Source organism: Podarcis erhardii (assembly GCF_964252035.2).
Source record: "Podarcis erhardii genome assembly, chromosome: 16".
In the NCBI taxonomy this organism is placed as follows: Eukaryota; Metazoa; Chordata; class Lepidosauria; order Squamata; family Lacertidae; genus Podarcis; species Podarcis erhardii.
The window spans coordinates 37,497,842-37,520,305 of record NC_138514.1 but is presented as its reverse complement, the minus strand read 5'-3'; the positions used below and the strand labels follow the sequence as shown (position 1 = coordinate 37,520,305).

Below are 22,464 nucleotides of genomic sequence, written 5' to 3'. Positions count from 1 at the left end.
ACCTTTGGAGTTCCCTTCCAACTCTACAATTCTAAGATTATATGGAGGGCAAGCTTCTGCAATTTCTTCCCTCAACAGAGCTCAGATGTGCTTTTGAGAAACCTGTGGCACAATTTGAAACTTTCAAGGATTGTGTTCTAATTTTCCCTCTTCCTGCAGTGCTGGCTTCAGAATTTTGGGGCACAGCATTCCCAGTAGCCCTCCCCCGACAGCAATGAGAAACTGAGCCTTTGGTGTCATCGACCCAGTCTGATGGAACTCACTGCCACTAGAGATTCAGCAGGCGCCTTTTGTTTCAACTTTAAAATGTCTGCTGAAAACTTTCCCATTCTGCCAGGCTTACACAGGCAATTAAGAATGCATCCTTCCACTGTGCTTGATTGATGTCTGCTTTTTACTTTTTTTGTATGTTTTTATTGCGGTCAACCTCTTTTATATATTTTATATGACACAGTATGCAAATGTTTTATAAATAAATAAAAATAAATACCAAAGGCTTTATGCCCGGACGTGTGCTCCAGTTGGCCATCCTTGGGAACCCCTCCCTCTGCAAATAAAAGGGAAACGCAAAAGCTTCTAGAACTTTTTTTATTTCTTACAGGAACAAGAAAGAAGTGGCCTGATATAGGCCGACGTGAAAAGGAGCCCCCTTTCATCAGATGAAGCTGAAATTCCTGCTTCTGTGGAGTCAGATGGTGGGCAAGATGGCAGAAGAACCCTTACCATTACTAAACTCAGTAATGGTAACGGTTTTGCTGACACCCCGCAAGATTTGTCTTCTGAGCAGGATTGCATTTTCTTCTTGTCCAGTCAATGTTGCACACCCGCACACCCAGCAAAACAAACTCTAAGCTGGTTCTAGCTTTTTCCCAAAAAGGACGATGGGAAAATCTTGTTTCTGAAGAACTGTTGCTAAGGCAAGTGAAAAATCTTGGACTAGAAAAGACACGCAGTCCGAGCTGCCAATAAGTCAGCTTCTTAGATATATTTCCTGTGGTCCAATGGAAGACTAAAGAAGGGTGCCTTTCCCCCCATTACTGTCGGATAGGGACCCTGTTGTCCTCCAGATGTTGCAAGGATCAGGGCAGAAGGGGGCTAAGTCTAGCAACATCTGGAGGGACGTAGAAGAAGGTCAGAAGAGCTCTGCTGGATCAGGCCAATGGCCCATCTAGCTCAGCATCCTGTACTCACAGGGGCCAAACGGATCCTATTATAGGATTGTGGTTTCCAACAACCGGTATTCAGAAGCCTCACTGTCTCCAGCTATGGAGGCAGAGTACAGCCATTGCAGCTAGTAGCCATTAATAGCCATCTGTGAATTTGTCTATTCTTTTAAAGCCATCCAAGCTGGTAGCCATCTCTTCCTCCTGTGGGAAGGAGTTCCATAGGTGAACTGCTCTGCTCTGAAATATCTAGATTTAATGGCGGGGGAGACAGAGAAGGTCCCATATTTCACAGTCATTCTGGTGGGGTGAAGACCACCGGTGGAAAGGCCTTAAAAATAAAGCTGGGCTCTGCGCTTTTAAAATAATCAGTTTCTATCCAACCACCCCAACCAAGCTGGGCTCAGCCCAACCTCAGCTCCGGTGGGGAGCGCTGAGGACAACGAAAGGGTTGCTTTGGGATCTCGGCGGCTCCAGGGGTTCAAGGTAGTACATCATCTATACTGTAGTGTCTCATTCCAACTTACAGTATATGATGATATCCAGCCTGGAACCTCAATGGGTCGGTTTCACTCCGCAGCAGACTTTGGCGAGTGGGGAGCTGGAAGGAGAAGGAATGGAATTTTAGGTGTGGGAAACTCACACTGGGAATTCGAACCCGCTCCCCCGCTACAAAACTGACATGTGGACTCTGCCAAACTTTAATCATTCACACAATGCTAGACTCACCAGTGCAACTCTCTCATTCTCACACCAGGAGGTAAAACAGGACTTACTTTCTTCTTTTTAATGTGTGTATCAGCTGTCTCCAAACTTAGTTTTGTACTACAATTTCCATCATCTCCAGCCAGAATAGAGCACGGTCAAGGAGGATGGGATTTGTAGGATCTGGAGGGCACCATGTTGCAGGAGAAGGCTGGTGTATTTTCGTAGAATTTGGAGGGACCCCAAGGGTCATCTAGTCCAACCCACTCCAAAGACAGCTCAAGAATCCCCGACAGGTGACCACCTAACAACTGTTTTAAAACTTCCAATGCATGCCGTACTGGGCAAGACACCCATCTGCGGCAGGTTCTCACAGCCTTTTTTTAGTGCTGCACAGTGTGGTATAGTGGTTAGAGTATTGGACTGCAGTTGGGTTAAGAGACCCATGGGTTCAGACCCCTCTCAGCTCTAAAACTGACCCAGCCTGGCCTGCCTGGTGCAGTTGTTGTAGAGAGAATATAGGGTGGGGGAAGGGGAGACCCACATGCAGCCCCCTTGGAACACAAGGAAGAAAGGCTTGTGCATGAGGGCCGATACAAGTGCACAAAAATTCTCTCTCTCTCTATATATAGAATTTGAAGGGTCTCCTGAGGGTCATCTACTCCACCCCCCTGCAATGCAGAAATATTTCACTGCTCACCACTCCCCCACACACAGCCAGAGTTATTTAATAGCATTTCTTAAGTGCTTAATATTTAAAATCTGTTAAGTCATCTACTAAAAGGACTGTAGCCGCCTAAGGCTTAACTCAAGTGTGGAGCCTAAATGAGTTGTGTCCGTTCATATTAGTAGGTCTACTCTGAGTAGGACAAACATTCTCAGGAAAACAACATACCCCGATTCGTTTTAAGGGTTCTTCCACCACCACCACCTCATACTCAGAGTAGACCCATTTAAATTATTAGGTCTTATGTTAGCTGGGTTTAATTTATTCTCTATTGCTTCAGACGTCCTGAAGAGCCCTCTTGCAAGTAATTTTTAAAAACCATATGGTATTTATTTATTTATTCCAGGCATTTTTATGCTGCTTAACACCCGTAGTTTTTAAGTGGCGTACAACGAGGCTATGCAAAATAAACGCAAGAGAGAGGAAATCTGTTAAAATGAACTGATAACTCTCAGGGAATTATTATTGTTTTTAATGCCAGCTGATACATATAATATACAGTAAATATGTGTTGTGTTTGTGTGTGTCTTCCAACTAAGTCAAACACAAAATGCGTATATATGTTTCCCTCCCTTTATGGTTTTGATCTATGGGCTACTTTTAAAATGAGGCTGCATTTTAAACTGCATTTTAACCTGTGTTTTAAATTGATCCCCCCACACACATTATGTTTTTACTGTAATTTTACTGATGTTAGCCGCCCTGAGCCCGGCTCTGGCCAGGGAGGGCGGGATATAAATAAAATTTAGTATTATATTATCTATTATTTTTAAAAAATTCAATAAAGCAGTGCAAATATTCTTTCAGAAAAAGGGATCTAAAACAGTGCAAGCTATCCAGACACAGCCCTAATAACCTGCCCCATTCCATATGCTTACCATTCTGAGTTGCAACGGACGCCCTCCAAGATCCGCATCTGATGGGAGCTTCTGAAGAAGACCTTTATATACCCTGGGCCTTATTTGCATAGCTGCTCAGCCCTGCCAACCCATTTCAGCCCCCCCTTGCCTGAACTTGGCTCCCCTCCACCCCTCCACCCCACACCCTGACCCACCCACCGCCAGTAACTTCTAGGAAATTAAAGTACTTTGAGGACATCAGGTGGGGAGGGACAGAGAGACCTGCCGGCCGCCGGCCCCCTGAAATGGGACCAGTTCCTAAGAGAAAGGTGCTGAGGGCCCCCAGTCTCCTTTAAGCCCTGTCCTCCAGAGGAGGGGAGACCCAGAGGTGAAATGATGGCCACTTTCCAATATCTGAAGGGCTGTCCCATGGAAGACAGAGCAAGCTTATTTTCTGCTGCTCCAGACGGGAGGACCAGAACCAAAAGATTCCAATCCAAAGAAAGGCTGAAAATTAGGAAGAACTTAGTAAGGGCTGCTGGACAGTGGAATGGATTAGCAATGGAGTGTCCTTCACTGGAGGTGCTTGAAGCTGCAATTCCTGCATTGCAAGGAGTGGGACTAGATGACCGCTGGGGAACCCCCCCTTCCAAATCTACCATTCTGTGATTCTATGGCCCAGGAATGTGGGCAAGGAAATGTCCCATGTCAGAGACCCTGGAGGGCCTCTGCCAGTCAGTGTAGGCAATCCCGAGTGGGATGAGACCCCCGTAGCTACCTGATTCAGTATGGTGGTTCTTCGGGTTACAGACGCTTCAGGTTACAGACTCTGCTAACCCAGAAATAGTACCTCGGGTTAAGAACTTTGCTTCAGGATGAGAACAGAAACTGTGCTGCGGCGGTGCGAGGCCCCATTAGCTAAAGTGGTACCTCAGGTTAAGAACAGTTTCAGGTTAAGAACGGACCTCCAGAACGAATTAAGTTCTTAACCCGAGGTATCACTGTATTGGGCAGCTTCTCAGGTTCCTAAATATTTCGGAAAAGCACCATAGCTCAGTTGCAATGCAGTAAAATGCAATGTTATGCAATGTAATGCTTTGCAAGCTCAACCACTTTGCACCTACAAGTAAGGTATGGGAATGTCCTCTGCCTGAAACCCTGGTGAGCTGCTGCCAGCTACTGTAGGCAGCAGTGAGCTTGATGACTCAGGATAAAGAAGCGGAATCGTGAAGTTGGAATAGACCCTGAGGGTCATCTAGCCCAACCCTCTGCAATTATTATTATTATTATTATTATTATTATTATTATTATTATTATTATTAATAATACTCTGCCCATCTGGCTGGGCTTCCCCAGCCACTCTGGGCGGCTTCCAACAGAATATTAAAATACCGTAATCCATCAAACATTAAAAGCTTCCCTAAACAGGGCTTCCTTCATATGTCTTCTAAAAGTCAGATAGTTTTTGTTCTCTTTGACATCTGGTGGGAGGGTGTTCCACAGGGAGGGTGCCACCACCAAGAAGGCCCTTTGCGGAGTTGGCAAAGTTAACATACAAACTGCGTGAGAAGGACAACCGTGACTTTAAAGGAAGAATGGGAACTATTTACAAATGATCTAAAAAGACAACAAAATGATTTGGATTCCTTGGCAGGTTTTGAATAAACATCCACAAATTTATTAGCAGAACATATGATAGATAAGGCAATGATACATACAATTTTATAACATGCGGAGAATAATATGTATAAATCAGAGAGGGGAGCTGAGGGAAGTCTTTGGAGAGAGGGGGAAATGTAATTGGTTATATTTTATTTATAATTTGATTTGTTAAATTTGTTTCATAATAATATTTTTTTAAAAAGAAACATAAGGGCTGGGGGGGGTCTTGCTTTATTTTTTAGGAGGCATTTGATCTGACATTCCTTGTGTCCTGTTGAAAACAGCCCTTGGTTCAGAACCATATGGACTGCTTTATTTGGGGGGGGGGGCAGCCAGACCACCAGCTTTGTGTGCATGTTCCTAAGAGGGGGCCACCTCAATGGTCAAGGCAGAGAAATGGGCCCATGGAACGCATTCTTCCTGTCTGAGGCCCTGCAAAAACTGACTTGACGCAAGCTTATTTGTCCGCAGGGGTGGCGGTTCCTGGAAGGCTTGCCTGTGAGGGACCGATTAAGGCTGCACATGTCTCTGCCTTGTTATCGGGGGCCCAGCCCAGCCAGATGGAATTGGACGTGGGAGACATCTGGGCTCCTTTCAATTTGGCCACGTAGATTGCAAAAATGGAGGGCAGGCGGGACAGAGCCCTGCTCAGCCAGGCCAAAGAGGGCCCACCAAACGTGTGTGTGTGTGTGTGTGTGTGTGTGTGTATATATATATATATATATATATATATATATATATATATATATATGGAACGCAGGTGGCGCTGTGGATTAAACCACAGAGCCTAGGGCTTGCCAATCAGAAGGTCGGTGGTTCGAATCCAAATGGTGTTTCTGTGTGCTGCTCTGGTTCGCCAGAAGCGGCTTAGTCCTGCTGGCCACATGACCCGGAAGCTGTACGCCGGCTCCCTCGGCTAATAAAGCGAGATGAGCCCCGCAACCCGAGAGTCGGCCACGACTGGACCTAATGGTCAGGGGCCCCTTTCCCTTTTCTACTAATAGTTACACCTGGAGCTTGGCTCAGTAGCAAATTGGCAACCAGTGCAGATCTCTGAGCGCAGGAGTTATGTGCTCATGCCTCTCACTTGCCTGGAGAGGTGTGCAAATGTGGGCATAGAAACCAGCCTGCTGTACGAAGGCAACTTTTGCATTCATTCCTCTGCCCGCTGTTGGCTCTGGCCTCACCCTCCAAAGGTTGCCCAGAAGGCAGTGTGGCCCTTAGGTTGAAAAAGGTTCCTGACCCCAAACTAAACTGCACACCCATATTCCTTGGACCTTAGGGGATGACCCATGTTCCTAATAGGATTGAGGAGTTGTTAAATTGTGACTCCAATGCCTTTGTGGGCACTAGACTTCAGGCTATTGCGATTTTAACAGCCAGCTTTTCAGTTGCATTTTGATCTGTTTTTTAAAAATGGTATTCATACACACTGCCTCAAAACTTGGATGTATGGGGGCAGGTGCTCAATGTCTGGAAGCAACTTGAAGTCTCTTGGAAACGTGTGTTTACTTGGAGGAGAGATGTCATGCCGGGAGGAATGTTTCTTAGGAGTGCCCCATTTTTACTTTTAAATTATATACCACCCTAAACCCGGAGGTCTCAGGGTGGTTCACAAAATAAAATCAAAATATAAAACCACAGAATAATCAAAATAAAAACAATACTCTCCCCCCAAAACCCCACATTTTAAAAGGGCATAGGATGTCAATAACCCAAAGACCTGGTTAAAAAGGAACGTTTTTGCCTGTTGCCTAAAGGTGTATAATGAAGGTGCCAGGCGAACTTCCCTGGGGAGAGCATTCCAGAGTCAGGGAGCCACTGCAGAAAAGGCCCTTCTTGTGTTGCCACCCTCCGGACCTCTTGAGGACGAGGGACATGTAGTAGGGTCTCAGAAGATGATCTCAGGGTCTGGGTAGCCACCTATTTCCTGGTGAGAGAGGTCAAGCTGTACCTGGGCATAACCATTCTCGCCCCTAGCCAGCTTCCATCAATAAAGGCACTTGTCTCGTGCCAGGCCATGGTCACCCGGCATTCTCTCCCCACCCCATTTTTTCCAGGGTTCTCTATCACATAAAGCTCCTTCCCTTCACCCCAAGTCCAAAGATTTGCCCTGCTGCAGAGATGCATCAGCAGGAGGTGGCTCAAGGGTGGTGTCTGTGGTGTGCGGATAAGAAGTCCAGCCTCCTTTTGCAAAAAAGAAAAGGGGAAAAGGGACCCCACCCTGGCCTTATCTGAAGCCCCTCCGCTGCATCTGAGACACCAGCCCTCCTCCTCCTCCTGGGCTAAGGAACCGTCTCCTCCCAGGCAAACCTATCTGCGGGACTAGCAGGCCGGGCTGGACCTGCTGCAGCCCACTCCTCTGCCACCAGGCATGCCTCAAAAGACACCCAAATATAAAAGCCAACTTCAGAGGCACCCAGGAAGCTAATGGGACACCTTCCGTTGCCTCCAGAAACAAGTGCAGTTCAGAGGAGGACCTGGGAGAGCCCGGGTTCAAATCCCTACTTGGCCACGAAGCTCCCTGGGCGTGAGCTTGGGCCCAGTCGCTGTCTCTCAGCCGAACCCGCCTCACAGGGTTGTTGTGAGCTCCTTGGGAGAAAAGGTGGGATAATAATAATAATAATTTATTATTTATACCCCGCCCATCTGGCTGGGTTTCCCCAGCCACTCTGGGCGGCTTCCAACAGAACCCTAAAATACAATAACCTATTAAACATTAAAAGCTTCCCTACTAAACAGGGCTGCCTTCAGATGTCTTCTAAAAGTCTGGTAGTTATTTTTCTCTTTAAAAATAACTAGGGCGTTCCACAGGGCAGGCGCCACCACCAAGAAGGCCCTCGGCGCTGGACCTCAGTATCCGGGCAAAACGATGGGGGTGGAGATGCTCCTTCAGGTATACTGGACTGAGGCCGTTTAGGGCTTTAAAGGTCAGCACCAACACTTTGAATTGTGCTCGGAAACGTCCTGGGAGCCAGTGTAGGTCTTTCAAGACCAGTGTTATGTGGTCTCGGCGGCCGCCCCCTGTCACCAGTCTAGCTGCCGCATTCTGGATTAGTTGTAGTTTCTGGGTCACCTTCAAAAGTAGCCCCACGTAGAGTGCATTGCAGTAGTCCAAGCGAGAGATAACCAGAGCATGCACCACTCTGGTGAGACAGTCTGCGAGCAGGGAGGGCCTCATCCTGGTAGACAGCTGCCCTGGACACAGAATTGACCTGCGCCTCCATGGACAGCTGTGAGTCTGGAATGACTCCCAGGATAGAAATGTGAAAATAAGCTGAGCCATGCCTGGAGACCCACAGCAGGTAGAGTGGGAAGGGGAGAGCCCCGCTGTATCTCCCAAGAGTAGCAGTGGTGTTCCCACCACTCCAGAGAGGCCCCCACTTGCACCGTCTCCTCTTTGGAAACCAGGACGGAAAAAGACGAGACGAAGGCGGCCTGGTGAGGTCACAATAACTTTTTATTGTACATTATTTCACACTTGGGATGCACACGGGGCCCCCGGCGAATCCTGGCACAGGCGGTCATGCACCACATATCCATGCAGAGAACGCGTGGCGTGGGGCGGGGGCAGGAGAGCAGACAATGTGGGGGGGGGGGGAGAAGAGGGAAGGTAAAATGGGGACAGGAATCCAGTGCTCTCTCCCTGAAAGCTGACAGAGGGGCACCACCCAGGCCTTTCTGTGTGTGGTGGGGGGTGAGGGAAACATGCTTGGGCCCCAAAGAGCCCCTCACTTTCACCCAAGCTTCCAGACCCCCCCCCAAATAACCCCTCTGCTGCCTCCCCACACTGAACCTTTGGCGGCACAAACCCAGATCCTGCTCCGAATAAAATAAAAATAAAGAACTTGGCACCCTCCCACCTCCTTCACAGTACTTAGGTGGGGTATAAAAAGTGAGGGGGGGCTCTGAAATGCAGCAGCAGCAGCAGCCTGCACAGGAGGCAATTACAAGAAAGCATGGCTGGGATACCCCCCCCCCATGCGGAGAGCAAACAGGCACGCTTCACATGTAAGAATAATAAACAGTACAGACGTTTGTGTGAACAGTACAGACTGGGGAGGAGGAAGGTGCATAGAAACCCTGCAAAAGGGGGGGGGAGCGCCTTCCACTGCCCTCCTGCACCTCCCCCAAACTGTCATGGAGCCATGTTTGTATCTGGAGGGTGGGGGCACCGTGTAGCAAATTGCAAAGGGAGAAGGGGATCTCTACAGCACAGAGGAGTGGGGAAAGAGAGGGGTCTGCGTTTTGCGAGACAAGAGGTGCAGAAGGCAGGTGCCTTCCATTCTAGTGCACACAGGGTAATGCCAACCCCCGGGTAATGCCAGGCAATGGGCTCCAGGGCCTCTCGCCAGTGGGGCATGGAGGGACTGCTTGGAAATTCCCAGCTTAGGGTACAAGACCGGCTCCCTCTCTCCCACGGTTCAGGGAGAAAGCAGACAAGTTTGCCAGAGTGCAAGTCTTTCCTCTCCCTTTCTAGTTCTGGAGGGGTGGGTGAAGGAGCCCCAGGGAGCATATGCAGGCTGACCATGGCCTGGCGGGCATCTGCAAGACACGGGAGCAGAAGGCAGGATGCCCAGAGGGGTTCTTGAGGTTCCTGCCAACTGTGGATGCAGGGCAGGCATGATGGACCACTGAAGAAATCAGGCACTGTGTGTGTTGTGTGTGTATTCGGACTGATGGCGAGCAAGATATGTTCATGGCATCTGCGGAACGAGAGGTCGTGGCATTGATTTGGCCCTGGGCTGCGGGGATGCCCGCCGGGTGCCCACAGCTTGAGGTCCCGGCAAGGGGCTGGGCTGAGCGGGCGTGTAACAATATGGTGGCCTTCACCCTCCACCACCTGCCCCCTTTGGAGCTCCAAGAGCGCAGGGACCGCAGGGCACCCCACTGGCAGATATGGCTCAATCTCAATCCGCCATTGGCACCGAGAGGGGCAGTGGCCAGGGACACCCCCCCATCAGCGCCTTGTAGGGCCGTGTCCCCTCCGTAGCACAAAAGCATATGGAAGGGGGAAATTCTCCTCAACTGGGGCAGCAGGGCCCAGCGTCGGGCCTCCTCCCAATTTGGGGGTGCGTCCTCCCTGCCCCGAGAACGGCGCAGCGGTCGGTCAAGGCACAGACTTTGCAAGAGCACAGAGAAGAGAGGGGAGAAAGTGTTGGCTAGCATGACACAGAGCAGGGCTGGGGGGTTACAAAAGAAGGAAACCTCTCTTGGAAATGCAAGGACTAGCGGGGACGCCCCCCGCTCAGATCCCCCGAAAAAGATATAAGGCACCCGAGAGTAGCCCCCACCGTCTCCACGGATGAAGAGGAGCTCGCAGTGTTTGCGGCAGTCGGTGGGAAGTGCATAAATGGAAGGAGAGGGGGGCTCTTCACCAGCTGGCCTCCTCTCAGGCCTGGGCTCCGGTCGCTTTCTGAATGAGGGGGATCTGCGAGGGAGAAGAGAGGGCGGGACAAAGGCCGTCAGGGACCGTTTCCTCCTTCCCGTAGCTTCTTACTTGTTTACATGCTACCCTTCCCTCAAAGGTTCTCAGGACAAAAGCACAAATAAATAGTTAAAAGAGAAACGACAAAGCAGGAACAAGCCCCGCCCCAAAGCCCCACACATTTAAAAGGCTGTCGAGTATTAATCAGCCCAAGGCCTGGTTGAAGAGGAATGTTTTTGCCTGACAGCTAAAGGTGTATAATGAAGGTGCCAGGGGAGAGCATCTCACAAACAGGGAGCCACCGCAGAAAAGGCCCCGTTGTCGTGTCACCACCCTCCAGACACCTTGCAGAGGAGGCGCACAAAGAAGGGCCTCTGGTGACAATTGCAGGGTCTGGGTCAGTTCATATGGAGAGAGGTATTGCAGTCCTGAATGTTTAAGGCTTTAATTGGGCCCGGAACTCATCGGCAGCCTAGACTCAGCGTCGCTGGGGAATTCAAAATGGCACCCAAATGTAGGCAAAAAAACTGCTCCTTAAGCTTGGGAACCATCTGGTTGTAGAAGCTTAAGATGTATCCAAATGCATATAACATCAGAAGAGCCTACTGGATCAGACCAAAGGGAGCCCGCCCGGTCAAACTTGTGTTCTTACAGGGGCCAAACAGATGCCCATTGTAGGAAACATCTAAGCTGGACCTGGGCACAACAGCAACGCTCTCCCCTCTTGCAGTTCCCAGGAACGGGCATTTAGGGGCATTTACAGGTGAAACTTGTTCTTCCACACTTTTCCCTTCCGCATAACTTTCCATTAATGTGCTTCGATACAGCACTTTGGGAACATCCAACTTCTTCTGCAATTACCTTTTGAGGCTTTCCCTCCTTATGGAGGCTCTCAATGATGGCTTTCTGCACAACTGTCAGGTCAGCAGCCTTCCCCATGATTGTGCTTCCTACTGAACAAGACTGAGAGACCATTTAAAGGCTCAGGAACCCATTGCAGGTGTTATGGATTGAATAGCTACTGCAGCTTTTCACAATATTCTAATTTTCTGAGATTGTTAATTTGGGGTTTTCATCAGCTGTATGCCATAATCATCACAATTATAACAAATAAAGGCTTGACATATCTCGCTTTGCATGTCATGAGTCTATCTCATATATTAATTTCACCTTTTAAGCTGAATTACTGAAATAAACGAAGTTTTCCACGATATTCTAATTTTTCAAGTTTCACCTGTACTGTCTCCAACACTGCCACAGGGGCATTGTGGCTGGTAGCCCAACAGCCATACCCTCCAAAACAATTCCTTAATCCGCTCACCTGTTGCCCTTGTTCCATATCTTTAGGTGCAAGGCAAGAACATTCCTTCGTGTGGTGGGGCAATTATTATTTCTGTTTGTTACTATACTACGTATTTTGATGTTTTTATCTTATAAACTGCCCTATGATCCTCAGATGAAGGGCAGTATAGAAATTAATTCAATAATAAAAATAAACCCACTTGTTTGGACCACTAACACTGAATGTTGTGTGGCCGTCAATGCCATTGTTTAAGTATATGCTGTGAGAATGAGGACTCCCTTTTGTCCCTCCTGAACCCCCATCATTCAGCTTCACCAGTGTCTCTAATGAGTTCTGGTATTGAAGAAAGAAGAGCCTGCTGGAACAGGCCAATGGCCCATCTGCTGTGAGCTCCAGTTAAGAAAAGAAGCAGAAATTAAAGCAGCATTTAATATATATATATATATTTCAAAGGGCAGGCAGACTGTTCCTGTCTGCCCTGCCCACCTCACCTTGGAGAGGTCGACCCCTGTGAGGGCATGGACGGACGCAGGGAGCTCAGCCAGCAGCCGGTTCACATCCGTAGTCATCTTGTTGTTTTCCCCGCTGAGGATGACGATTTCATCCACCTTTGAGAGAGGTGCGGCCACCTTGGCAGCAATCTGAGAGGGAGGGAGAGAGGGAGAGAGAGAGAGAGAGAGAGGGAGGGAGAGAGGGAGAGAGAGAAGGCAGTGTGTCAGGATCCAGGCGTAGGCCCCAGGGGGAGAGAGGCAGGGACGCAGACAGCTTCCCCCCCCCATCCCCATCAGCCTCCTCACCTGGGGCAGGGCGTCCAGGACCAAGGCCATCTTGGCTGCCTCCCCGTACTGCTGGTAGGCCTCTGCCTTGAGCTTCATCTTCTCAGCCTCCGCTTTGCCAATGGCCTCGATCACCAGGGCCTCCGCCTCTCCGATCTTGCGGATCTTCTCCCCTTCGGCCCGAGCGATCAGCACCTGCTTCACCCTTGAGAGGGAAGGAGCTTTGTCTGAGTTTTCCCCCTAGGATGTGGGGCACACAAGGCCTAAGAGTGGGACACCTCCTCCAGCGGTGGCTCAGAGCAGGGGCTTTCCAGACCCCCCACGCAGCAAAAGTTCTCACAGGGGGGTCCATGGGTAGCTATACTTGGGGACACATCCTCAGGCCCCTCTGGCTGCACAAGGCCCCCTAAGGAAGGGAAACCCCACCCTGCAGCCCCACTCACTTCTCTCCCTCGGCAATCTCCTGCATGCGGTGCGCCTCTGCTTCCGCTGGCAACTTGACAGTGGCGATGAGCTCCTTGTCCATGCGGATGACCTCCTGTTCCTCAACGTCAATCTGCTTCCGGCGCTGCACGACCTCAATCTCAATCTCCTCTTGGCGGATCTTCTGCTGCTCTTTGGCTCCTTGCAGCTCGTACGCCAGCTGGGCCTGCGCTGTCTGCAAAGAGATGGGGAAGGGGCCACAAGTTGGTTACACAGCCTGCAGTTGAAAAAAAGCCCCCACTTCGTCCTGATGAGCCCTATAAATCACTCTGAGGCTCAGGACTGGGTTACACCAGCATCCTACATTCCCCTGTCCTTGTGTGACAATGTCCTCACCCCCTCTCTGCAAATTGTAAATTCACTTTAACTTATATGTCACTTGGCTGTGAAAAACAACAACCTCAATAAATTATCAATAAAAAGAATTAACCACAATAACAAGACTTTCAAGTTGCAATGGACTATAGACTAAAAGCAGATTAGAACTTGCACCAGGTGTCTAAACGTCAGTGCAGGCTTGTCAAAACAAGAATTCGTAGCGGGGGCCTAAAGACTCCTTGCCTGCCTGCTATCAATAGGCAGGGAGTTCCAAAGTGCAGGTGCTGCCCCACTAAAAGATCGAGTTCTTACAAATGCAGAACAGGGAATATATAGTGCCTGTAACAGAGTCAGTTCCACCAATCAAAGCAGGTTGAGTGGGTGCATATGGGAAAGGGTGATTTGACAGGTAAGCTGGTCTCAAGTTGTTAAAGGCTTTATATACTAATATTAACACCTGGAACTTGGGGCCTGGAACTCAACTAGCCTCCTCTTCCAGGTCTCCGCTCCACAACCTATTTATTCTTCCCTTTTGTCACCGAAACCACTTCCCGATTTTTATCCTGCCTGCACACCAGCATTGTGTCTCTGCTGTGGGCAGGCAGCAGCTGTGCGGAACCATCTCAGAGAAACCAATTTCTCAAACACCTTGGTGGTTGGTGAACACTCTGGCTGATGGCTGATGGCTCCTACACCCACCCACCTACCCACCCCAGAAGTTAGAAAGTCCTTTCTACCGAAGCCCCAAAGCGCTCCTCTGAGTCCCAACCCTCTCCACGCACCTTTATGTTGATCTCTTGGCTGAAGGCGGCTTTCTGCATTTCGAAGGCACGCTTCGAGTCAGCTACCTTGGTGTCCGCCATGAACTTCACATCCAACATTTCTCTCTTGTATTCTGCCTCCTGCAAGAGGAAAACAGTCAGAAGGCAGAGGTCAGCTGATCACGCTCAGAGTGACGCTGGAGCCTGGGCAGGAGCATAAGACGGGCCTCTCCTCTCCTCCTGCGCCATTTGACGTACCCGGATGCCGGCGTCTCGCTCTGCCTCAGCCACCCCGATATCAGCGTCTCTCTGCACCACGGCGGTCTGGGTCTTCCCTAGTGAGCTCAGGTAGCTGACTTTATCGTAGACATCCTGCGCGGGGAGGAGAGAAATTGCTCCATTCAGGAAACATGAGAGAGAGATGTAGCTCCTGAGCCCCTGAGTAGCATGCAGAAGGTCCTGGGTTCAATCCCCAATGGCATCTCAGGGTAGAGCTGGGAGAGACCACTTGGACAGCTGCTGCTGCCAGTTAGTGCAGGCAGCACTGAGCTAGATGGCCTGACTCTGTGTACGGCAGCTTCCTTTGTATTTGAATAATCCACTAAGCAACAAAGGCCTTTCTGGGGTATTGAAACAGATGATCAGACATGACGAGAGGCATATAAAAATGATGTCTGGCATGGAGACATTGGATGGAGGTTTCCTTCCCTCTCTCGTAATCCTAGAACCCACGGGCCTCCAACGAAGCTGCGTGTTGGAGGGTCAGAGCAAAGGAAACACTTCTTCACGCAGCGCAGAGTTAGACTGCGGAACTCCCTCCCACAGGAGGCAGCGAGGGCTAACTCAAAAAGGGATGCGGCTCGTACCTTGATAGTGAAACTCAGGATCTCAATGCCCATCCGGCCCACATCAGGAGCCGCCACTTCCCGCACGAGCTTGGCAAATTGGTCCCTGTCCTGGTAGATCTGCTCGACGGTCAAGGTCCCTGCAGAAGGGGGAGGCAGAAGACAAGATGGTGGCTGGCATGACGGAGGCAAAGTGGCTACGAAGGAGGGAGTCCAGGAGACGCCCGTACGGCATGTGCTTCTGCCAAGCCAAGTGAGCAGAAAGAAAGGTCGCATCTGCACTAAACATCTAAACCAGTCATTGTACTGCTTCGAACGGTCATGGCTTGCCCTCTAAAGATCTTGGGATGTGTAATTTATCAAGGGTGCTCAGAGTTGTTCCCAAGAACCCTATGCTCCTCAAAGAACTACCATTCCCAGCAATCCCTGGGAAGGATTGACTGTTAAACCACTCTGGGCATTGCAGCTGCGGGAGGCGAACAAGGGTCTCCTAACAACTCTCAGCACCCTGAACAGACTGCAGCTCCCAGAGTTCTTTGGGGGGCGCCATGAACGTTTAAAGGGGTGCAATGCTGCTTTAAACATAGAATAGCACAGATGGGGTCAATGGTTATGCTACCCAAGGAGCAAAGAGTTTAGCTAGCTCTTCTCAGGCAGCGACATGCACACTGAAGTTGAAAGGATTGCAATTCAACAGTACTTTTTTATTATGTCCAGGGGAATTGTATGTAAAAGGAATTGGAAGGGAATAAAAAACATTCCCTACCTAAGTTGCAAGCAGTCACAATGCCCTGACATAATCAATAAGCAACAAAGCATGGAAAACCCACAAACATCGTTCCAACATGCTCTACAACGTGTGAACGCTTGATAAAACTCACTAAATATATCTAACAAATTCTGTACAACAGGAAAATAGGGACACTCCTGTAGAGTCGGTAGAATTGTAGAGTTGGCTCAGGGACCCCAAGGGTCATCTAGTCTAGCCCTCTGCAAGGCAGGAATCTCAAAGCATCCATGAGAGATGGCCATCTAATCTCTGCTTAAAAACCTCCAATTAAGGGGACTTGCAGGGGGAATTCATTCCAGTGTCGAACAGCTCTTATCATCAGAAAGTTGTTCCTGATGTTTAGTGGGAATCTCCTTTCTTGTAACTTGAATCCATTGGTTTGAGTCCTACCTCCCAATCTTGATCCCTCTTCCATGGGACAGCCCTTCAGATATTGGAAGATGGCCATCCTGTCTCCTCTCCATCTCCTCTTTCCCACTTTAAACATCCCCAACTCCCTCAACTGCTCCTCATCAGGCTTGGTTTACAGGCCCTTGACCATCCTGGCCTCCCTCCTCTGCCCACCTTCCAGTCTGTCAACATCCTTCTTAAATTGTGGCGCCCAGAACTGGACACAGGACCTCAGGTGTGGTCTGACCAAGGCAGAATAGAGTCGGACTATCACTTCCCTTGACCTGGACACAAGACCTCTGTTGATGCGGCCTAGAACTGTAGATACCACAGCTTCCATTAATCTTCCATAAGAAGTTGAAGACTGCCATTGCCTCAGATTAAAGAACCGTCAGCTTCACACAATAAAAGCACCACCTGTGTATTTACGACATTTTTGAATGCGACCAAGCAGTTAAATGTATGTAACACTGTATTTAATATCCCAGTTACTTTTACGTATGTTTTCCCCCTTGACAAAAAAAAATGCTACTGAAACAGTGTTGGGAACACCAATCCTTGCAGCCGCTTATTTCCAGACGTTTATGCGAAGCGAGAGAGGGCGCCCCCCCAGCCACGCCCCCCACCTAGGATGGAGCGCAGGTGCCCTTCAAGCGTCTGGAGGACCACATTCTTGATGTCCTGCACGTTCTTGCCCAAGAACTGCTCACAAGCCACCGCGAGAAGCTCCCTCTCGGTCAGGATTTTCACCTGCAGGCAAAGAGAGAGAGAGAAAAAGAAGAAGACATTTGACGTGAGCCACGAAGGGGCCAATAAGGTCAATGAAGTGATAGGCTAGTGACAGAAGCAGAGCCTGTGACCACTGGGGCACCCTTGGGGTGGCTCGGCTCAGCTCTGCCCCACAAGGATCAGGTCACCAGGAGCCCTCTTCATAACCATCAGCAGCAAACCGGGAGTTTTTGTTAGGAGGCAGGCTGCAGGGGAACCCTGTACCTGATTTTAAAACTCTTTGCATCGGTTCCTGATCCAGGAGAGCAAACCAACAGAATGGGTGGCCCCAGAGGAAGCAGCCTCAAAGCAGCAAGGCCACGAGTTCTGGGGGTCCCGGCACCCTAGCTCTGCATCCAAGAGGAGGGCATGCTGTAAGCCAGGTTTGGGGGCATTGCTACCCCTCTACAGATGTTGCTGGGCACCAGCTCCCACCATTCCCTTGGAAACCTGGGAGTTGGAGGCCAGCAACAGCTGGAGGGCCACAGGGTCCCCCACCTGCTGTAAGCAAAACCAGGAGCCCACCCCCCTCTCGCTCCTGCCGGAGGGAGGCAACTGAGGCATCAACCCATTGCACACGGAGCTCAAAAGCACACCTGCATGACCAATTCAGAAGGTTTGGCATCATAATGTCAGAATGTATGCGAACTTGCTTCTGCTCTCCCACCCACCCACCCCCTCTCTCCCAAAAAGTCATTTCCTTAAATTTGGCAGCTCTCAAGGGTAAACAGGCTGGCCAGATCACCTGAGTGCTTTTCTTTCTCAATTAATAATAATAATAATAATAATAATAATAATAATAATAATAATGATAATTTATTATTTATACCCTGCCCATCTGGTTGAGTTTCCCCAGCCACTCTGGGCGGCTCCCAATCAAGTGTTAAAAACAATACAGCATCAGACATTTAAAACTTCCCTAAACAGGGCTGCCTTCAGATGTCTTTTAAAGAGAAGATAGCTGCTTATTTCCTTCAAATCTGAAGGGAGGGCGTTCCACAGGGCGGGCGCCACTACCGAGAAGGCCCTCTGCCTGGTTCCCTGTAACCTCACTTCTTGCAATGAGGGAACCGCCAGAAGGCCCTCGGCACTGGACCTCGGTGGATGGTACAAGCTGGTGCAAAGCCAGCAGGCCGCTCTTGTAACCGTTTCAGCTGATTACTCCGTTTGGGGATTGCAAGCGCCGCTTGAGATCGTCAGGAAGGGGGTAGGTGTTTATCCCAACTGCAAAAAATGAGCCAGGGAAGTTTGGGTGGTGGTAGTCTGTACTGGACTCTGCAGGTTATCCACCAGGAAGGAAGTATGTCTGTGTAGGCTGGACATAATTTCACTCTCCCATCCTGGGGCCGCTCCTAAGGTTCAAGTCTCTCCCCCCACCCCCTGCCTCCTTTAGCCTTTAGGGGTCCTAGCCAACTAGATTCTGCTCAGAGCAGACCTATTAAACTGATGCATCTCATTCAGTCATTCCTGTCACTTCAGTTGCTGTACTCTGAGCAGAAATAACATCGGATACAACCTCATAATTCCTTTTCTCGTCTGGCCTGGTAGGAAAGAGAATGCACCCAAATGGCACAGAAAGAGAAAGAAAAAAACATTCCCAGGAAGAGTTTTTAAAAATAAATAAATAAAAAGCAAATAAAAAATGTGAACTGGCCAGCAGGCTTAATAAAATATATGTAAAATAGCAGGAGATAGAGGCTTTATTAATGTTAACACATTACGGGATTACAAAGGCAATGAACTTTTTAAAAATAAAAATCCTACAGCTGTTTTAATTGGGGAAGCTAGGAGTTCATCGCCACATCGCACAACCCCAGAGAAAACTCAAAAATAACGACAGGGGGGAAAAGGGAGAGGAGACAGATGTGATGGGAGGAATTCCAACACATTAAGGAGAAACTTCCACCAGGGCAAGCATATTTACTTGCCCCACCGAACAATCCCTGCTCTCCTCTGCCCCCTCTGCACTGTGGGTTCTCTTGACAACTCTTCCAAGAGCCAATTGGGGTGGGGAACGTGGGGAAAGGAGGGGGGGGTGGAAGCCTCATTGTGCCAGCCCTTGGGCAGGGCTTCTGCTGACAAGACACCATCAGTTGAATCTCCCGCCCCCCATTCTATCGGCCTGCCTGGAATCCACGTCCCTATTCCCTGAAAATAAGATGGGAGGGTGCTTTTGGGAAGCTTCCAGCCTCACCCTGCCACTTTGCTCCTCCTGGAACTATAAAAGGGGCCAGGGTGGGGTGGGGTGGGGTGAGCGGTGGGAATCGCCTCGCAAAGCACCGCAGGGACACAGGAAGCTGCCTTAGACTCAGACCCCTGGGTCCATCGACCTCAGTACTGCTTGCACTGACCGGCAGCAATGGCTCTCCAGGATTTCAAGACTGGGATATTCTCCCCAGCCTGGAGATGCAGGTGGAGGCTGAATCTTCTGCATGCAAAGCGGATGCTCTGCCCACTGAGCTATGGACCTTCTCTTCGATTTCCCAATAAGACCGTGGAGATTAGCCACGATGTTCAGGTCCCTGTTCAAGGGAAGTTCCTGCTGGACAAGCATGGCTGAAGTAATAATAATTTAATAATAATACTTTTATTATTTATAGGCCACTCATCTGACTGGGTTGCCCCAGTCACTCTGGTTGGCTCTCAGCACAGTATTAAAAACACAATAAAGCCTCAAACGTTAAAAACTTCCCTGTACAGGGCTGCCTCCAGATATCTTCTAAAATTAATATAGTTCATTATCTGTTTGACATCCGATGCGAGGGCAGACGCCTCTACCAAGAAGGCCCTCTGCCTCACACCCATTTTTTAAAGGGGGCTTGTACCTCTGGCATTTGTGGGTGCTTGCCTATGGAAGAAAATTGCAGAAAACCAGACTCGGAATGAGTTAGCTGGTATTTGCGGGGTGGGAGGGCTGAGTGTCTTGCTAAACTTGCGACGTTTCTGGCTGCAAAATGGCTCCACTGCTGCGATGACCCTGCACCCAGCGGCACTCCAGAGACAGAGGGTGGACAAAGCAGCACCTCAGGAGCTGGGCCAGGTCTGGAGCTCTGGCCAATGGTCTGGGGTGATGGTAGCCCAGTGACCTTTGGTGGGCAACAGGTGTGCCCCCATCCCTGCGGTAGACCAGATGACTGGGCCAAACCTAAGGGGTCCATGGAAGGAGCAGAAGCTGCGGCAAGGTTGTTGTTTTTTGGCTAGCTACTGCCTTAGGGAAACAACAGCGACACAGGGGTGAGTGGGGCCAGCTCACCACACTCTGCTCCAAAGAGGCCCTCCAGGAAAACCAGTAGCTCGCTGTGGTTTCAGGCCTGCCACCATCAGAACATTTGCATATGTAGGGGGAGAAAACACCGAAGAAATATTCCAGAGCGTCTTGACGACCAGCATGAGTTCGGACCGAGGGTGGCAATGCAACAGCCCAGGAGCAGGGGTGCCTGTGGCTTTTTCACAAGTGGCGACAGCGCCCTCTGCTGCCCAGGTGGGAGAGAAGCAAGGGCCTTGTGGGGGGACGGGACCATGCAGCGGTGAACTGGCGGTGGAGGGGGGGTGAGAATCAGCTATCGAACAAAAGGCTGGTGTTTTCGGAGCAGACAGCGCCTCTCTCGCTCCCCTGGGAGGGAGAGACCAGGAAGGGTTACAGAGGCATGCATTCCTGAAAGGAGGTGTTTTCAAGTTACTGTACCTGGGCCACACCTGTGACAGTTAAAGCTACCCCCTCCGCCGTCTCTACGTCCTCGCACCTGGGCTGTAACGTCATTATCTCTAGGGAAATCCTGCCAAAAAACGTAAAACATTGGCACGTTTCCAGGTAACAGGCTCAGCTCTCTTCCCCCGTGGCTCGGGGCCACCTGCTGCTTTCCTCCCAGGTAATGCAGATGCAAGATGTACGGCTGCCTGGCCAAAAAATTAGAGGGGGCTCCCTCCCCCACCCCCAGCCCTAAAAAAACGAGGGCTGCTTGGCTGTGTTGGAAGCCAGTGGAGAAAAGCCTTGAAGCCACATGGACCAGGTAAACACAAAGGGGCCCCACTGAGAGGTTTCTCCTCCCAGAAGGAGGGTGGCCTCTCCTGCTTCTCAGGCCTCAGAAGGACAGCTGCCTGCCTGAAGCACCCTAGGGTGTCCACACAGAAGGTCAGCACTGGAAGCTGCCTGGGCAAAGGACTGAGGAAGCAGGCCCCTGGGATGTTGGCTGGTTTATGAACCTAAGCATCATAAGAAGGACCCCCTGTGAGGTTGAGGCTAGGCTACTGTAGTGTGCTGGGGTCACCCTTGGAGACTGTCTAGATGCGGGGAAATATCGGGTTTCCTCCGAGGTGGAGAAATTGTGCGCAGGCTGAAAATCTTTGGGGAGTTAGGATTTAAAAGCCACCCCCCATTTGGGCTGGCTTTTGTTCCTATGAGCTGAGCTGCGGGAGAGGTTTCATACACAAGGCCAATGGTTGGGGACGCTGGAAACAACGCCTGGAGGGCCAGCCCTGATTTTCACCTGATGGGTGGTGTGTTCAGCTCATAGAGTCAACTTGGCCAACCAAACACCCTACTACTGACAGGGGGCAGAGCACCTGCTTTGCATGGGGGCAGCCCCCTAATCTTAGAGAAGGGCTAGTGGCAGGGAAGACCCTTCTCTGCCAGAAATGCTGGAGAGCTGCTGTCAATCAGGGCTAGGACACAGGAAGATGTTTTGCAGCGAGTCAGAAGGTTGGTGCATCCAGCTCAGGGTGATCTGCCCTTGGCGGGGGCAGGTGGGGGATATATTTTTCCTGACACATTTCAGGTGCCACAGGACAGCCTGCTCTGGGACTGGCCCAGGAAGTCTCCTATGGCCCCAAGGGGTAGGATCCTAGGCCCCTCTTTCCTCTCCCCCCTTCTCTCTCTCCACAGCTGCCTTTCTGTCCCTGTGCGAGGCTGGTGAAGCAGGTGGATGTGGCAATGGCGGAGGGGCGGAGGGGGTGGACGAGCGGATGCTAGCCATGTTCCCAGAACCCTGTGAGAATTTTGGAAGAGCTTTTGCATGCATCTCTCTCTCCCCCCCTCTCTCTCCATTACCATGGGTGCAACAGCAGGTAGCAAGAGCCAGAGACAAGGGGGAGGAGAAGGCGAAGGAGAAAGGGCTGGTGCCGAGAGCGGCCGCTAGAGAAAGGAAAAAATATATTAAGAAGAGCAAGCACTCAAGTCCTTGTGCGGCCACGGTCGCTGCTTGCTGCTCTGCCGCTGCGTGAGAAAGAATGGAGAGAAGGAGACCGGTTAGGGACAAGAGGTTAGAAGCGGGCAGATTATTACCTGTGCGACCCCCGTTACGTACAGTGGGACCCCCTCCGACGTCTCAATATTCTCACAGCGACAAAGGATGGTCATAACCTCCAATGACAGTCTGAACAGTGATAAATAAAGGTAGGACAGCAAACACACAAAGGTGGTGGTTACCAGAGAGCAAGAGAACACCAGAATTTGCCAAGGAGGAAAGACGGGACTCCGGGGTGGGGGCATCTTGGGGTGGAACTGTTG

The 22,464-nt window shown here is 50.2% G+C and overlaps 1 protein-coding gene and 1 long non-coding RNA gene across 4 annotated transcripts in view; both read right to left on the bottom strand.

The window, feature by feature from the left end:
• Nucleotides 1-574: 574 nt before the first annotated feature.
• On the bottom strand, nt 575-3,518 carry LOC309331806. The gene is made up of 2 exons (XR_014151976.1): nt 3,474-3,518; nt 575-1,764 (listed from the first exon to the last, which is right to left on the bottom strand). It is a non-coding gene; the product is annotated as an uncharacterized lncRNA (long non-coding RNA).
• Nucleotides 3,519-8,538: 5,020 nt separating this feature from the next.
• Nucleotides 8,539-22,464, bottom strand: part of FLOT2 (flotillin 2) — a 27,182-nt gene continuing 13,256 nt past the window's right edge. The window contains exons 3-12 of one of the 3 annotated variants that reach the window (XM_081844235.1): nt 22,262-22,330; nt 20,644-20,734; nt 16,817-16,940; nt 15,032-15,150; nt 14,424-14,537; nt 14,187-14,306; nt 13,047-13,261; nt 12,625-12,808; nt 12,319-12,468; nt 8,539-10,527 (exon numbers count right to left, since the gene is read on the bottom strand). In XM_081844235.1, the coding sequence (XP_081700361.1) occupies nt 10,489-10,527; nt 12,319-12,468; nt 12,625-12,808; nt 13,047-13,261; nt 14,187-14,306; nt 14,424-14,537; nt 15,032-15,150; nt 16,817-16,940; nt 20,644-20,734; nt 22,262-22,330 (1,225 nt within the window). In that variant the 3' untranslated portion in view covers nt 8,539-10,488. Of the gene's footprint in view, nt 10,528-12,318; nt 12,469-12,624; nt 12,809-13,046; nt 13,262-14,186; nt 14,307-14,423; nt 14,538-15,031; nt 15,151-16,816; nt 16,941-20,643; nt 20,735-22,239; nt 22,331-22,464 lie in introns of all 3 variants that reach the window. The other 2 variants (XM_081844234.1, XM_081844233.1) reach the window with 2 other exon arrangements.